Source organism: Oncorhynchus nerka, linkage group LG24 (assembly GCF_034236695.1).
Source record: "Oncorhynchus nerka isolate Pitt River linkage group LG24, Oner_Uvic_2.0, whole genome shotgun sequence".
NCBI lineage: Eukaryota > Metazoa > Chordata > Actinopteri > Salmoniformes > Salmonidae > Oncorhynchus > Oncorhynchus nerka.
This window is the reverse complement of record NC_088419.1, coordinates 7332292-7349680: the sequence shown is the minus strand read 5'-3', so window position 1 is coordinate 7349680 and position 17389 is coordinate 7332292. Positions and strand designations below refer to the sequence as shown.

General features: G+C 47.7%; 1 protein-coding gene across 1 annotated transcript in view; it reads left to right on the top strand.

The window, feature by feature from the left end:
* Positions 1-17389, top strand: part of LOC115118883 (kinesin-like protein KIF13B) — a 98351-nt gene that overhangs the window by 21913 nt on the left and 59049 nt on the right. Inside the window, exons 13-20 of the mRNA XM_065008577.1 lie at positions 929-1141; positions 6803-6913; positions 7697-7831; positions 8012-8142; positions 9473-9559; positions 9928-10115; positions 10635-10884; positions 11677-11839. Of these exons, the coding sequence (XP_064864649.1) occupies positions 929-1141; positions 6803-6913; positions 7697-7831; positions 8012-8142; positions 9473-9559; positions 9928-10115; positions 10635-10884; positions 11677-11839 (1278 nt within the window). The remainder of the gene's footprint in view (positions 1-928; positions 1142-6802; positions 6914-7696; positions 7832-8011; positions 8143-9472; positions 9560-9927; positions 10116-10634; positions 10885-11676; positions 11840-17389) is intronic.

Here is a 17389-nt window from a genome sequence, read left to right as displayed (position 1 = left end):
TTAGTAGGACAATCGTTGGTTTTTCAACAGGACAATGTACCAACACACCTCCAGGCTGTGTAAGGGCTATTCGACCAAGATGGAGGGTGATGGAGTGCTGCATCAGATGACCTGGCCTCCACAATCATACAACCTCAACCCAATTGAGATTGGTTGAGATGAGTTGGACTGCAGAGTGAAGGAAAAGCAGTCAACAAGTGCTCAGCATATGTGGGAACTCCTTCAAGACTGTTGGAAAAGCATTCCAGGTGACGCTTGTTGAGAGAATGCCAAGAGTGCGCAAAACTGTCATCAAGACAAAGGGTGGCTACTTTGAAGAATCGAAAATATATTTTAATTTGTTCAACACTTTTTTTATTTACTACATGATTCCATATGTCTTATTTCATAGTTTTGATGTCTTCACTATTATTCTACAATGTCGAAAATAGTCAAAAAATTCAAATTATTTAATGAGTAGGTGTCTAAACTTTTGACTGATACTGTATGTGGAAAAACGGTCTGTTTCTTTAAATGGAGTAACCTCATCTTCAGATTTCACATTCCTTCTGTCTTTTTCCTCCCTCTCCAGGACAGTCTGGGTGGTAACAGTCTGTCTTTTCTCTCGCCTCTCTCCAGGACAGTCTGGGTGGTAACAGTCTGTCTTTTCAGGACAGTCTGGGAAAACAGTCTGGGACAGTCTGGGTGGTAACAGTCTGTCTTTTCTCTCTCCTCGCTACAGGACAGTCTGGTAGAAAACAGTCTGTATTTTCTCTCTACAGGACAGTCTGGTAGTAAACAGTCTGTCTTTTCTCTCCCCTCTCTACAGGACAGTCTGGGTGGTAACAGTTTGTCTCTCCTCTCTACAGGACAGTCTGGGTGGTAAACAGTCTCTTTTCTCTCTCCTCTCTCCAGGACAGACTAACCTCTCCCTCTCTCCTCTCTCCAGGACAGTCTGGGTGGTAACAGTAGGACAGCCATGGTGGCCACGGTGAGTCCAGCAGGTGATAACTACGACGAGACGTTGTCCACGCTGCGCTATGCTGACCGGGCTAAGAGCATCGTCAACCATGCCGTCGTAAACGAAGACCCCAACGCACGCATCATCAGAGAGCTACGGGAGGAGGTGGAGAAACTACGAGACCAGCTCACTGAGGCGGAGGTACTGAATGGTTAATAATTATATAACGGGAATCACCAGCTCACTGAGGCGGAGGTACTGAATGGTTAATAATTATATAACAGGCATCACCAGCTCACTGAGGCGGAGGTACTGAATGGTTAATAATTATATAACAGGAATCACCAGCTCACTGAGGCGGAGGTACTGAATGGTTAATAATTATATAACAGGAATCACCAGCTCACTGAGGCGGAGGTACTGAATGGTTCATTATATAACGGGAATCACCAGCTCACTGAGGCGGAGGTACTGAATGGTTCATTATATAACGGGAATCACCAGCTCACTGAGGCGGAGGTACTGAATGGTTCATTATATAACGGGAATCACCAGCTCACTGAGGCGGAGGTACTGAATGGTTAATAATTATATAACGGGAATCACCAGCTCACTGAGGCGGAGGTACTGAATGGTTAATAATTATATAACAGGAATCACCAGCTCACTGAGGCGGAGGTACTGAATGGTTAATAATTATATAACGGGAATCACCAGCTCACTGAGGCAGAGGTACTGAATGGTTAATAATTATATAACAGGAATCACCAGCTCACTGAGGCAGAGGTACTGAATGGTTAATAATTATATAACAGGCATCACCAGCTCACTGAGGCGGAGGTACTGAATGGTTAATAATTATATAACAGGAATCACCAGCTCACTGAGGCGGAGGTACTGAATGGTTAATAATTATATAACAGGCATCACCAGCTCACTGAGGCGGAGGTACTGAATGGTTAATAATTATATAACAGGAATCACCAGCTCACTGAGGCGGAGGTACTGAATGGTTAATAATTATATAACAGGAATCACCAGCTCACTGAGGCGGAGGTACTGAATGGTTCATTATATAACGGGAATCACCAGCTCACTGAGGCGGAGGTACTGAATGGTTCATTATATAACGGGAATCACCAGCTCACTGAGGCGGAGGTACTGAATGGTTAATAATTATATAACGGGAATCACCAGCTCACTGAGGCGGAGGTACTGAATGGTTAATAATTATATAACAGGAATCACCAGCTCACTGAGGCGGAGGTACTGAATGGTTAATAATTATATAACGGGAATCACCAGCTCACTGAGGCAGAGGTACTGAATGGTTAATAATTATATAACAGGAATCACCAGCTCACTGAGGCGGAGGTACTGAATGGTTAATAATTATATAACAGGAATCACCAGCTCACTGAGGCGGAGGTACTGAATGGTTCATTATATAACGGGAATCACCAGCTCACTGAGGCGGAGGTACTGAATGGTTAATAATTATATAACAGGAATCACCAGCTCACTGAGGCGGAGGTACTGAATGGTTAATAATTATATAACGGGCATCACCAGCTCACTGAGGCGGAGCTTCACATCGACTGTGAAACTTTCGTAACTTTGCACAATGCTGCCATCTTGAACAGCTCTTATCTCGGTGAGACTAACATGGATTAATGATCAATGAAAACCGTTCAGACTAGTGATTAGTAGCTAATGGCTACACAGGTTGAATGACTTGTGGGGGAGTGGCTTGTGGGGGAGTGGCTTGTGGGGGAGTGGCTTGTGGGGGAGGGCTTGTGGGGAGTGGCTTGTGGTTGAATGACTTGTGGGGGAGTGGCTTGTGGCGTGTGGGGGAGTGGCTTGTGGGGGAATGACTTGTGGGGAATGACTTGTGGGGAATGACTTGTGGGGGGAGTGGCTTGTGGGGAGTGGCTTGTGTGGCTTGTGGGGGAGTGGCTTGTGGGGGGTTGGGAGTGGCTTGTGGTTGGGGGAGTGGCTTGTGGTTGGGGGAGTGGCTTGTGGTTGGGGGAGTGGCTTGTGGTTGGGGGAGTGGCTTGTGGTTGGTTGAGTGGCTTGTGGTTGGTTGAGTGGCTTGTGGTTGGTTGAGTGGCTTGTGGTTGGTTGAGTGGCTTGTGGTTGGTTGAGTGGCTTGTGGTTGGTTGAGTGGCTTGTGGTTGGTTGAGTGGCTTGTGGTGGAGTGGTTGAATGAGAGTAGTTTTGTTTTTACAGCCCCATCCCTCAGCTTAAGTGACTGCTGCTGGGTTGTGTGTCTTCTCTCTGTCAGTCTATGAAAGACCCAGATCTGAATGTGTGTGTGTTATAATGGTTGTGTGTGAGTTAACAGCAGCTGGTGTGTGTGAGCTCTAATGTTAAGGAAGTCTCGAGGTTCTACTCGCCTGAGGTAGAATACCTCATGATAAGCTGTAGACCATACTATTTACTAAGAGTGTTCATCTATGTTTTTCATAGCTGTCTATTTACCGCCACAAACCTATGCTGGCACTAAGACCGCACCCTACGAGCAAACAAGAAAATGCACTTCACCCCCTTTGCTATGAGACTCGAAATTGAGATCAGGTGCTTCCTGTTTCCATTGATCATCCTTGAGATGTTTCACAACACCCTCCTGCAGCAAAGCACCCCCACAACATGATGCTGCCACCCCCGAGCTTCACGATTGGGATGGTGTTCTTCGGCTTGCAAGCCTCCCCCTTTTTCCTCCAAATTTAACAATGGTCATTGTGGCCAAACAGTTATATTTTTGTTTCATCAGACCAGAGGACATTTCTCCAAAAAGTACGATCTTTGTCCCCATGTGCAATTGCAAACCGTAGTCTGGCTCTTTTTTTATGGCGGTTTTGGAGCAGTGCCTTCTTCCTTGCTGAGCGGCCCGTCAGGTTATGTTGATATAGGACTCGTTTTACTGTGGATATAGATACTTTTGTACCTGTTTCCTCCAGCATCTTCACAAGGTCCTTTGCTGTTGTTCTGGGATTGATTTGCACTTTTTGTACCAAAGTAAATTAATCTCTAGGAGACAGAACAGGTCTCCTTCCTGAGCGGCATGACTGCTGCGTGGTCCCATGGTGTTTATACTTGCGTACTATAAGGATGAACCAGACTTGTGGAGGTCTATAATTTATTTTCCGTGGTCTTGGCTGATTTCTTTTGATTTTCCCATGATGTCATGCAAAGAGGCACTGAGTTTGAAGGTAGGCCTTGAAATACATCCACAGGTATACCTCCAATTGACTCAAATGATGTCAATTAGCCTATCAGAAGCTTCTAAATCATTTTCTGGAATTTTCCATGCTGTTTAAAGATACAGTCAACTTAGTATATGTGAACGTCTGACCCACTAGAATTGTGATACAGTGAAATAATCTGTCTGTAAACAATTGTAGGAAAAAATGACTTGTCATGCGCAAAGTAGATGTCCTGACCGACTTACCAAAACTATAGTGCGTTAACAAGAAATTTGAGGAGTTGTTGAAAAACTAGTTTTAAGAGGTGAGTGAACAGTCGTGGCCAAAAGTTTTGAGAATGACACAAATATTAATTTTCAAAGTCTGCTGCCTCAGTTTGTATAATGGCAATTTGCATATACTCCAGAATGTTATGAAGAGTGATCAGATTAATTGCAATGAATTGCAAAGTCCCTCTTTGTCATGCAAATGAACTGAATCCCCCAAAAACATTTCCACTGCATTTCAGCCCTGCCACAAAAGGACCAGCTGACATGTCAGTGATTCTCTCGTTAACACAGGTGTGAGTGTTAACAAAGCTGGAGGTCACTCTGTCATGCTGATTGTGATAACTAACTGGCTCAGGGAACAAATATTGATATTTTGGGTCCATGGCCAGGAAACTCCCCAGACCTTAATCCCATTGAGAATTTAGTCAATCCTCAAGAGGCGGATGGACAAACAAAAACCCACAAATTCTGACAAACTCCAAGCATTGATTATGCAAGAAAGGGCTGCCATCAGTCAGGATGTGGCCCAGAAGTTAATTGACAGCATGCCAGGGCGGATTGCAGAGGTCTTGAAAAAGAAGGGTCAAAACTGCAAATATTGACTTTTTGCATCAACTTCATTTAATTCTCAATAAAAGCCTTTGACACTTATGAAATGCTTGTAATTATACCTCAGTATTCCATAGTAACATCTGACAAAAATATCTACAGACACTGAAGCAGCAAACTTTGTGAAAATTAATATTTGTGTCATTCTCAAAACTTTTGGCCACGACTGTACACATTTACAAGAGATAAAAGTCACTCACTAGTGGACTGACAAGATATGACGGCTTGTTATACATGGAGATGGAGGGGTAGGTAAAGAGAGGGAGAGACAAAGTAAGACAACATTTTGATACATTTGGAAGCTACTCTCAGGTCAAATATTTATACTTAGCACTGCTTATTTTGGATTAGAAATGTAATACATATATTTATGTGTAGCTGTCCTTGATTGTCGTTCCATCTCTGTTGAACTCGATGACTCCTATGGTGAAGTTGTCGATGTATGTAAGGCTCTGGTTTGTCCACCGGAACTCACAATGTCCTTTGTAGCGCTTCTCTGGTCGTGGAGTGTTTGTTAGAACAGATACTTCAGATGTACCAACGGTGGTCTGTGGCGATTCTCCTTCCCACCTTGTGTCTTTAGACAAAGTTCTAGGTTCCTCTTTTACATCGCTGCAGACTTTGAATGTTTCTGGTCTCCTAGGTAAGGTTATCTTCTCTTATAGTGTTGAGGTTAGGCGCTTCGGAGTTTATCACCATTTCAACGTGTAGACTAACATCTCACGTCTTTTGGTATTGATTGATTGATTGATTGTTCAGGGTTCAGCTCCTGAGTACAAGCACTCTGGCCAAAGGGGTGTTCTGTCATGCTGACGCTAACTCTGCGCTCACTTGGGCGTGGCTAGAAGACAAAAATCACATTTTATCTTCTCAAAACTATATGTTTAATAATATATTTTCTACCACATTTAGAAACTTGATACATAGGACACGCACACTTTCACAGTTACTTTGTCATACCATTCTTAATGACATCACAAAATAATAAACCACATGACAGGATAATTCTTTAGATCCCCCATTAATAACAACATTCCTGTGTCATGAATATTGTTCCAAAGGTCTTCTGTAGACAAAGGGATTTGTTTCCCAATACTGCAGGGCAAGAAAGAGTTTCAGCGAACTATTTATTACCGGCTGTTAAGTCATAACCCCCCACCCCCCCCGCACTGCTCCGGCTATCTGTCAGCCATGTGCCAGGCTGATCTCATGGCAGGTGCTTCAACAAAGTACTCAGTAAAGGGTCTGAATACTTGTGGAAATGTCATATATCATGTTTTGAATTTTTAATAAATTAGCAAACATTTCTAAGCTTGTTTTTGCTTTGTCATTGTGGGGTATTGTGTGTAGAGTGTAGACTCAGTACTGGTACTCTGTGTATATAGACAAGTTATTACCTCGTACCTCTGGGCAGGGACTCAGTACTGGTACTCTGTGTGTATATAGACAAGTTATTACCTCGTACCCCTGGACAGGAACTCAGTACTGGTACTCTGTGTGTATATAGACAAGTTATTACCTCGTACCCCTGGACAGGGACTCATTACTGGTACTCTGTGTGTATATAGACAAGTTATTACCTCGTACCTCTGGACAGGGACTCAGTACTGGTACTCTGTGTTATATAGACAAGTTGTCATTAGTCATTGTGTATTTTATTATTTCTCTCTACATTGTTGGGAAGGGCCTGTAAGTAAGCATTTAGCTGTTAGTCTATACCTGTTGTTTGACCAAGCATGTGATGAATGTGTATTTGATTTGTCTCTTCTCCCTGTCAGTCCATGAAGGCTCCAGATCTGAAGGACAGGCTGGAGGAATCGGAGAAGCTGATCCAGGAGATGACCGTTACCTGGGAGCAGAAATTACGCAAGACTGAGGCAGTCGCTCAGGTAGCTACACGTACAGTCCTGCTGTACTAATCGTTTTTTGTGTTTTATTAGGTTTCTTTCCTCACACGCAGCTAGAATCTCTAGGTATCTCTCTCCAGTCTATGACTGTCTACTGTCCACTGTGTGTGTACTGTAGGAGAGACCGAAACAGTTGGTATCTCTCTCCAGTCATCTATCTTCTATGTTGTCCTCTAGGAGCGTCAGAAACAGTTGGTGTCTCTAGGCATCTCTCTCCAGTCGTCTATCTTCTATGTTGTGCTGTAGGAGCGTCAGAAACAGTTGGAGTCTCTAGGCATCTCTCTCCAGTCATCTATCTTCTATGTTGTGCTGTAGGAGCGACAGAAACAGTTGGAGTCTCTAGGCATCTCTCTCCAGTCGTCTATCTTCTATGTTGTGCTGTAGGAGCGTCAGAAACAGTTGGAGTCTCTAGGTATCTCTCTCCAGTCTACGACTGTCTACTGTCTTTACTACTGTCCACTGTGTGTGTACTGTAGGAGAGACCGAAACAGTTGGTATCTCTCTCCAATCATCTATCTTCTATGTTGTGCTGTAGGAGCGCCAGAAACAGGTGTAGTCTCTAGGTATCTCTGTCCAGTCTACGACTCTCTACTGTCTTTACTACTGTCCACTGTGTGTGTACTGTAGGAGAGACCGAAACAGTTGGTGTCTCTAGGTATCTCTCTCCAGTCATCTATCTTCTATGTTGTGCTGTAGGAGCGTCAGAAACAGTTGGAGTCTCTAGGCATCTCTCTCCAGTCATCTATCTTCTATGTTGTCCTCTAGGAGCGACAGAAACAGTTGGAGTCTCTAGGCATCTCTCTCCAGTCGTCTGGTATCAGAGTGGTAGATGACAAGTGTTTCCTTGTCAACCTCAACGCTGACCCCGCCCTCAACGAACTGCTGGTCTACTACCTAAAGGTACAGTCAGCAACTTATCCTATTCACAGATCTTAAAGATACAATCTGGGATTTTTTATTATTTTTCATGGTAGTGATTGAGTCCCGTGTGTAGGATCACACGTGTGCATGCTTGGCTGACGTAATAACATATTAACCCACCTGTCTATGGTCTGTCTCATGTTTGTGTCCCGTGTGTAGGAGCACACGCGTGTTGGCTCTGCTGACTCTCAGGATATCCAGCTGTGTGGTATGGCCATCCACCCTGAACACTGTGTCATCAACATCACCGCTGAGACTGGAGTGGTGCTCACGCCACACCGCACCGCACGGTAGGGCTACACACACACACACACTGTAATGCACAGTAGGGCTACACACACACGGCACCGCACGGTAGGGCTACACACACACACACACACACACACACACACACACACACACACACACACACACTAACGCACGGTAGGGCTACACACACACACACACCACACCGCACCGCACGGTAGGGCTACACACACACACACACACCACACCGCACCGCACGGTAGGGCTACACACACCACACCGCACCACACGGTAGGGCTACACACACACACACACCCACTGTGGCGCACGGTAGGGCTACACACACACACCACACCGCACCGCACGGTAGGGCTACACACACACACACACACTGTAACGCACGGTAGGGCTACACACACACCGCACCGCACGGTAGGGCTACACACACACCGCACCGCACGGTAGGGCTACACACACACACACACACCACACCGCACCGCACGGTAGGGCTACACACACACACCACACCGCACCACACGGTAGGGCTACACACACACACACACGCACGGTAGGGCTACACACACACACCACACCGCACCGCACGGTAGGGCTACACACACACACACACACTGTAACGCACGGTAGGGCTACACACACATCGCACCGCACGGTAGGGCTACACACACACACACACACACACACACACACTGTAACGCACGGTAGGGCTACACACACCACACCGCACCGCACGGTAGGGCTACACACACACACACACCACACCGCACCGCACGGTAGGGCTACACACACACACACCACACCGCACCACACGGTAGGGCTACACACACACACACACACACTGTGACGCACGGTAGGGCTACACACACACACCACACCACACCGCACCGCACGGTAGGGCTACACACACACACACACACACACACTGTAACGCACGGTAGGGCTACACACACACCGCACCGCACGGTAGGGCTACACACACACACACACACACACACACTGTAACGCACGGTAGGGCTACACACACACACACACACTGTAACGCACGGTAGGGCTACACACACACATACACACACCACACACACACTGTAACGCACGGTAGGGCTACACACACACACACACACCACACACACACACTGTAATGCACGGTAGGGCTACACACACACACACACACCACACACACACACTGTAATGCACGGTAGGGTTACACACACACACACACACACATTGTAACGCACGTTAGGGCTACACACACACACACCACAATGCACGGTACAAAACTGCTAGAACTACACCAAAGTGCTATAGTTAATTTCTGTTATATCTACTGTAAATAGTCATGACTGTCTCTGTCTGCAGTACGTGTGTGAATGGCTCTTCAGTCACCAACCCAGTCCAGCTTCACCATGGAGACCGCATCCTGTGGGGAAACAACCACTTCTTCAGGTCCATGAGTTTACAGAACAGCTGTCTCCCTCTACTTGAGTGGCAGCTGTTATGTTGTATTGAAACCATTCATGTCTATGCACAAACACTGTTGTTTTGGTTAAAGCCGCTCTCTCTCTCTCTCTCTGTCGCTCTCTCGCTCTCGCTCTCTGTCGCTCTCTCGCTCTCGCTCTCTGTCGCTCTCTCGCTCTCGCTCTCTGTCGCTCTCTCTCTCTCGCTCTCTGTCGCTCTCTCTCTCGCTCTCTGTCGCTCTCTCTCTCGCTCTCTGTCGCTCTCTCTCGCTCTCTGTCGCTCTCTCGCTCTCTCTCGCTCTCTCTCGCTCTCTCTCTCTCTCTCTCTCTCTGTCGCTCTCTCGCTCTCGCTCTCAGGATCAACCTGCCCAGACACCTGGCCCATGCGGGGGGTGAGGATGAGGAGGGTGGTGTGATGAAGAGTTTCCTCAGTACTGACCAGTTGGAGGTGGACTTTGATACGGCCAGTGACGTCTCCAGCGAGGTCAGCTTCGGATACGATTTCGCCCAGACAGAGGTCATGATGAAAGGCATGGGCAACAACGGTGACAATTTGACATTTTTACATTGTAGTCATTTGGCAGACACTCTTATCCAGAGAGACTTACATTGTATTGTAGTCATTTGGCAGACACTCTTATCCAGAGAGACTTACATTGTATTGTAGTCATTTGGCAGACACTCTTATCCAGAGAGACTTACATTGCATTGTAGTCATTTGGCAGACACTCTTATCCAGAGAGACTTACATTGCATTGTAGTCATTTGGCAGACACTCTTATCCAGAGAGACTTACATTGCATTGTAGTCATTTGGCAGACACTCTTATCCAGAGAGACTTACATTGCATTCATCTACGGTAGATACAGACATGTTCAGAATGACAAGATTATATTCAGCTCGGCAGTCTGTTCTCAGATCCATTCGCTTTCCTACGTTTCATCACTAACCCCTCCTCCCTCCCCCCCGCTCTCCCCCCTCCTCCCTCTCCCTCCTGCTCTCCTCCCGCTCTCCCCCCTCCTCCCGCTCCCCCCCTCTCCCTCCTGCTCTCCCCCCGCTCCCAGACCCCATGCAGTCTGTCCTCCAGACGTTGGAGCGACAGCACGAGGAGGAGAAAAGGACGGCTCTGGAGCGACAGAGACAGATGTACGAGCAGGAGCTACAGCAGCTGAGGAAGCGTCTCCCTCCTGCAGAGAAACACACCTTGCTGCAGAGCCCTGGGCCTGCAGACCTGGAGCCAGCCGGACCCTCGGCAGCATCGCTCGCATCATCACCCTGCGCCCAGACACGCATGCGCCGCTGGAGCGAGGACAGGTGAGGGGTCAAGGGTTAAACGGCCACGGAAACAAGTTACTCCTCATACATACTGAATCAGCAGGAAGCATCTAGATCATCACATAGTAACTGACAGGTTGGTTCAAATCTCTGCATGGTGTAGAGGCAGTGATGACCTGCTGGTCCTATAACCGACCCTAACCCTCTGTCTCGCTCTCCGTGCTGTAGAGAGGCAGTGATGACCTGCTGGTCCTATAACCGACCCTAACCCTCTGTCTCGCTCTCCGTGCTGTAGAGAGGCAGTGATGACCTGCTGGTCCTATAACCGACCCTAACCCTCTGTCTTGCTCTCCGTGCTGTAGACAGGCAGTGATGACCTGCTGGTCCTATAACCGACCCTAACCCTCTGTCTCGCTCTCCGTGCTGTAGAGAGGCAGTGATGACCTGCTGGTCCAATAACCGACCCTAACCCTCTGTCTCGCTCTCCGTGCTGTAGAGAGGCAGTGATGACCTGCTAGTCCTATAACCGTCCCTAACCCTCTGTCTCGCTCTCCGTGCTGTAGAGAGGCAGTGATGACCTGCTGGTCCTATAACCGACCCTAACCCTCTGTCTCGCTCTCCGTGCTGTAGAGAGGCAGTGATGACCTGCTGGTCCTATAACCGACCCTAACCCTCTGTCTCGCTCTCCGTGCTGTAGAGAGGCAGTGATGACCTGCTGGTCCAATAACCGACCCTAACCCTCTGTCTCGCTCTCCGTGCTGTAGAGAGGCAGTGATGACCTGCTGGTCCTATAACCGACCCTAACCCTCTGTCTCGCTCTCCGTGCTGTAGAGAGGCCATGATGACGCGTAGCCTGCGAAGGCTGAGACAACAGATCGTCAGAGCTAACCTGCTGGTGCAGGAGGCTGGCTTCATAGCTGAGGAACTCAACAAGAGGACAGAGTACCTGGTCACACTGCAAATACCTGCTGCTAACCTCAATGCCAACAGAAAGGTAGGGTGTGTGTGTGTGTGTGTGTGTGTGTGTGTGTAAGAGGGGGGAAAGTTCTGTGTGTGTGTGTGTAAGAGGGGGGAAAGTTCTGTGTGTGTGTGTAAGAGGGGGGAAAGTTATGTGTGTGTGTGTTTGACTGACTGACTGCGCAGTAACTACCATGATAACACTATCAGCTTTACAGTGCACGGTCAGACAAGTACTGACAAAAGTGTGTCTCTGCATTGCTTTCATGTGAGGTGTTGCAGTGGGTTGTGTGTCTCTGCATTGCTTTCATGTGAGGTGTTTCAGTGGGTTGTGTGTCTCTGCATTGCTTTCATGTGAGGTGTTGCAGTGGGTTGTGTGTCTCTCTCTCTCTCTGACTCCCTCCCTCTCAGTCCACCTATATCAATGGTTAATTTTCTTCCCCTCATGCTTTTAAACTGTGGAATACCACAGGGCAGCTGCCTTGGGCCACTTTTTTTTACTTAGTAACTATTTATTTACAAGTTACTTTGACACAACTCCTCATACATACTGAATCAGCAGGAAGCATCTAGATCCTCACATAGTAACTGACAGGTTGGTTCAAATCTCTGCATGGTGTAGAAAGGCAGTGATGACCTGCTGGTCCAATAACCAATAATATCTATATCAATGACCTTCCTTATGCCTTATCTGAAACTCAAGCTACTATATTTGCAGATATTACAATTTATGCATCAAGACAATTGGTTCAACAGGTACAGTAAGCTCTACAAGTAGACCTGGGAAATATCAGGGAGTGGGTTTGAACAAACTTGTTTTAAACACCAAGAAAACCAAGATTATGTTGGTCGGATCCACCAGGAACACAATGAAGTACAAATTGAGGAAGTGGCAGAAACCAAACTACTGGGAGTGCAGCAAGACAACTGCTTATCATGGTCGTCTCAAATAACTTATCTATGTAAAAAAATATATATATACATACACTGCTCAAAAAAATAAAGGGAACACTTAAACAACACAATGTAACTCCAAGTCAATCACACTTCTGTGAAATCAAACTGTCCACTTAGGAAGCAACACTGATTGACAATACATTTCACATGCTGTTGTGCAAATGGAATAGACAACAGGTGGAAATTATAGGCAATTAGCAAGACACCCCCAATAAAGGAGTGGTTCTGCAGGTGGGGACCACAGACCACTTCTCAGTTCCTATGCTTCCTGGCTGATGTTTTGGTCACTTTTGAATGCTGGTGGTGCTTTCACTCTAGTGGTAGCATGAGACTGAGTCTACAACCCACACAAGTGGCTCAGGTAGTGCAGCTCATCCAGGATGGAACATCAATGCGAGCTGTGGCAAGAATCAAATCAAATCAAATTTTATTTGTCACATACACATGGTTAGCAGATGTTAATGCGAGTGTAGCGAAATGCTTGTGCTTCTAGTTCCGACAATGCAGTAATAACCAACAAGTAATCTAACTAACAATTCCAAAACTACTGTCTTATACACAGTGTAAGGGGATAAAGAATCTGTACATAAGGATATATGAATGAGTGATGGTATGGAGCAGCATAGGCAAGATACAGTAGATGGTATCGAGTACAGTATAAACATATGAGATGAGTATGTAAACAAAGTGGCATAGTTAAAGTGGCTAGTGATACATGTATTACATAAAGATGCAGTAGATGATATAGAGTACAGTATATACGTATGCATATGAGATGAATAATGTAGGGTAAGTAACATTATATTAGGTAGCATTGTTTAATGTGGCTAGTGATATATTTTACATCATTTCCCATCAATTCCCATTATTAAAGTGGCTGGAGTTGTGTCAGTGTGTTGGCAGCAGCCACTCAATGTTAGTGGTGGCTGTTTAACAGTCTGATGGCCTTGAGATAGAAGCTGTTTTTCAGTCTCTCGGTCCCAGCTTTGATGCACCTGTACTGACCTCGCCTTCTGGATGATAGCGGGGTGAACAGGCAGTGGCTCGGGTGGTTGTTGTCCTTGATGATCTTTATGGCCTTCCTGTAACATCGGGTGGTGTAGGTGTCCTGGAGGGCAGGTAGTTTGCCCCCGGTGATGCGTTGTGCAGACCTCACTACCCTCTGGAGAGCCTTACGGTTGTGGGCGGAGCAGTTGCCGTACCAGGCGGTGATACAGCCCGCCAGGATGCTCTCGATTGTGCATCTGTAGAAGGTTGTGAGTGCTTTTGGTGACAAGCCGAATTTCTTCAGCCTCCTGAGGTTGAAGAGGCGCTGCTGCGCCTTCTTCACGACGCTGTCTGTGTGAGTGGACCAATTCAGTTTGTCTGTGATGTGTATGCCGAGGAACTTAAAACTTGCTACCCTCTCCACTACTGTTCCATCGATGTGGATAGGGGGGTGTTCCCTCTGCTGTTTCCTGAAGTCCACAATCATCTCCTTAGTTTTGTTGACGTTGAGTGTGAGGTTATTTTCCTGACACCACACTCCGAGGGCCCTCACCTCCTCCCTGTAGGCCGTCTCGTCGTTGTTGGTAATCAAGCCTACCACTGTTGTGTCGTCCGCAAACTTGATGATTGAGTTGGAGGCGTGCGTGGCCACGCAGTCGTGGGTGAACAGGGAGTACAGGAGAGGGCTCAGAACGCACCCTTGTGGGGCCCCAGTGTTGAGGATCAGCGGGGTGGAGATGTTGTTGCCTACCCTCACCACCTGGGGGTGGCCCGTCAGGAAGTCCAGTACCCAGTTGCACAGGGCGGGGTCGAGACCCAGGGTCTCGAGCTTGATGACGAGCTTGGAGGGTACTATGGTGTTGAATGCCGAGCTGTAGTCGATGAACAGCATTCTCACATAGGTATTCCTCTTGTCCAGATGGGTTAGGGCAGTGTGCAGTGTGGTTGAGATTGCATCGTCTGTGGACCTATTTGGGCGGTAAGCAAATTGGAGTGGGTCTAGGGTGTCAGGTAGGGTGGAGGTGATATGGTCCTTGACTAGTCTCTCAAGCTCTTCATGATGACGGAAGTGAGTGCTACGGGGCGGTAGTCGTTTAGCTCAGTTACCTTAGCTTTCTTGGGAACAGGAACAATGGTGGGCCTCTTGAAGCATGTGGGAACAGCAGACTGGTATAGGGATGGATTGAATATGTCCGTAAACACACCGGCCAGCTGGTCTGCGCATGCTCTGAGGGTGCAGCTGGGGATGCCGTCTGGGCCTGCAGGCTTGCGAGGGTTAACACGTTTAAATGTCTTACTCACCTCGGCTGCAGTGAAGGAGAGTCCGCATGTTTTCGTTGCAGGCCGTGTCAGTGGCACTGTATTGTCCTCAAAGCGGGCAAAAAAGTTATTTAGTTTGCCTGGGAGCAAGACATCCTGGTCCGTGACTGGGCTGGTTTTCTTCTTGTAGTCCGTGATTGACTGTAGACCCTGCCACATGCCTCTTGTGTCTGAGCCGTTGAATTGAGATTCCACTTTGTCTCTGTACTGACGCTTAGCTTGTTTGATAGCCTTGCGGAGGGAATAGCTGCACTGTTTGTATTCGGTCATGTTACCAGTCACCTTGCCCTGATTAAAAGCAGTGGTTCGCGCTTTCAGTTTCACGCGACTGCTGCCATCAATCCACGGTTTCTGGTTCGGGAATGTTTTAATCGTTGCTATGGGAACGACATCTTCAACGCACGTTCTAATGAACTCGCACACCGAATCAGCGTATTTGTCAATATTGTTATCTGACGCAATACGAAACATATCCCAGTCCACGTGATGGAAGCAGTCTTGGAGTGTGGAGTAAGTTTGGTCGGACCAGCGTTGGACAGACCTCAGCGTGGGAGCTTCTTTTTTTAGTTTCTGTCTGTAGGCAGGGATCAACAAAATGGAGTCGTGGTCAGCTTTTCCGAAAGGGGGGCGGGGCAGGGCCTTATATGCGTCGCGGAAGTTAGAGTAACAATGATCCAAGGTTTTTCCACCCCTGGTTGCGCAATCAATATGCTGATAAAATTTAGGGAAGGTTTGCTGTATCTGTCAGCGTAGTGTCCAGAGCATGGGGGCGCTACCAGGAGACAGGCCAGTACATCAGGAGACGTGGAGGAGGCCGTAGGAGGGCAACAACCCAGCAGCAGGACCGCTGCCACCGCCTTTGTGCAAGGAGGAGCACTGCCAGAGCCCTGCAAAATGACCTCGAGCAGGCCACAAATGTGCATGTGTCTGCTCAAACGGTCAGAAACAGACTCCATGAGGGTGGTATGAGGGCCCGACGTCCACAGGTGGGGGTTGTGCTTACAGCCCAACACCGTGCAGGACATTTTGGCATTTGCCAGAGAACACCAAGATTGGCAAATTCGCCACTGGCGCCCTGTGCTCTTCACAGATGAAAGCAGGTTCACACTGAGCACGTTACAGACGTGACAGTCTGGAGACGCCGTGGAGAACGTTCTGCTGCCTGCAACATCCTCCAGCATGACCGGTTTGGCGGTGGGTCAGTCATGGTGTGGGGTGGCATTTCTTTGGGGGGGCGCACAGCCCTCCATGTGCTCGCCAGAGGTAGCCTGACTGCCATTAGGTACCGAGATGAGATCCTCAGACCCCTTGTGAGACCATATGCTGGTGCGGTTGGCCCTGGGTTCCTCCTAATACAAGACAATGCTAGACCTCATGTGGCTGGAGTGTGTCAGCAGTTCCTGCAAGAGGAAGGCATTGATGCGATGGACTGGCCCGCCCGTTCCCCAGACCTGAATCCAATTGAGCAGATCTGGGACATCATGTCTCGCTCCGTCCACCAACGCCACGTTGCACCACAGACTGTCCAGGAGTTGGCGGATGCTTTAGTCCAGGTCTGGGAGGAGATCCCTCAGGAGACCATCCGCCACCTCATCAGGAGCATACCCAGGCATTGTAGGGTGGTCATACAGGCACGTGGAGGCCACACACACTACTGAGCCTAATTTTGACTTGTTTTAAGGACATTACATCAAAGTTGGATCAGCCTGTAGTGTGGTTTTCCACTTTAATTTTGAGTGTGACTCCAAATCCAGACCTCCATGGGTTGATAAATTTGATTTCCATTGATAATTTTTGTGTGATTTTGTTGTCAGCACATTCAACTATGTAAAGAAAAAAGTATTTAATAAGAATATTTCATTCATTCAGATCTAGGATGTGTTATTTTAGTGTTCCCTTTATTTTTTTGAGCAGTGTATATAAAACTGCACACATGATCAAAAGGATAGCTAAATATTTACCAGGAAAGATTCTTAAGCAAATAACCCAATCATTTATTGGCAGTCAGGTGGACGACTGTTCTGTGATCTGGGGAAATACAACAGCAGGTGAAATTAGGAGGCTGCAGATTAATTGGGGCGGCGGGTAGCCTAGCGGTTAGAGGCGGGTAGCCTAGCGGTTAGAGGCGGGGTAGCCTAGCGGTTAGAGGCGGGTTAGCCTAGCGGTTAGAGGCGGGGTAGCCTAGCGGTTAGAGGCGGGGAAGCCTGGCGGGTAGCCTAGCGGTTTAGAGGCGGGTAGCCTAGCGGTTTAGAGGCGGGTAGCCTAGCGGTTTAGAGGCGGGTAGCCTAGCGGTTTAGAGGCGGGTAGCCTAGCGGTTAGAGGC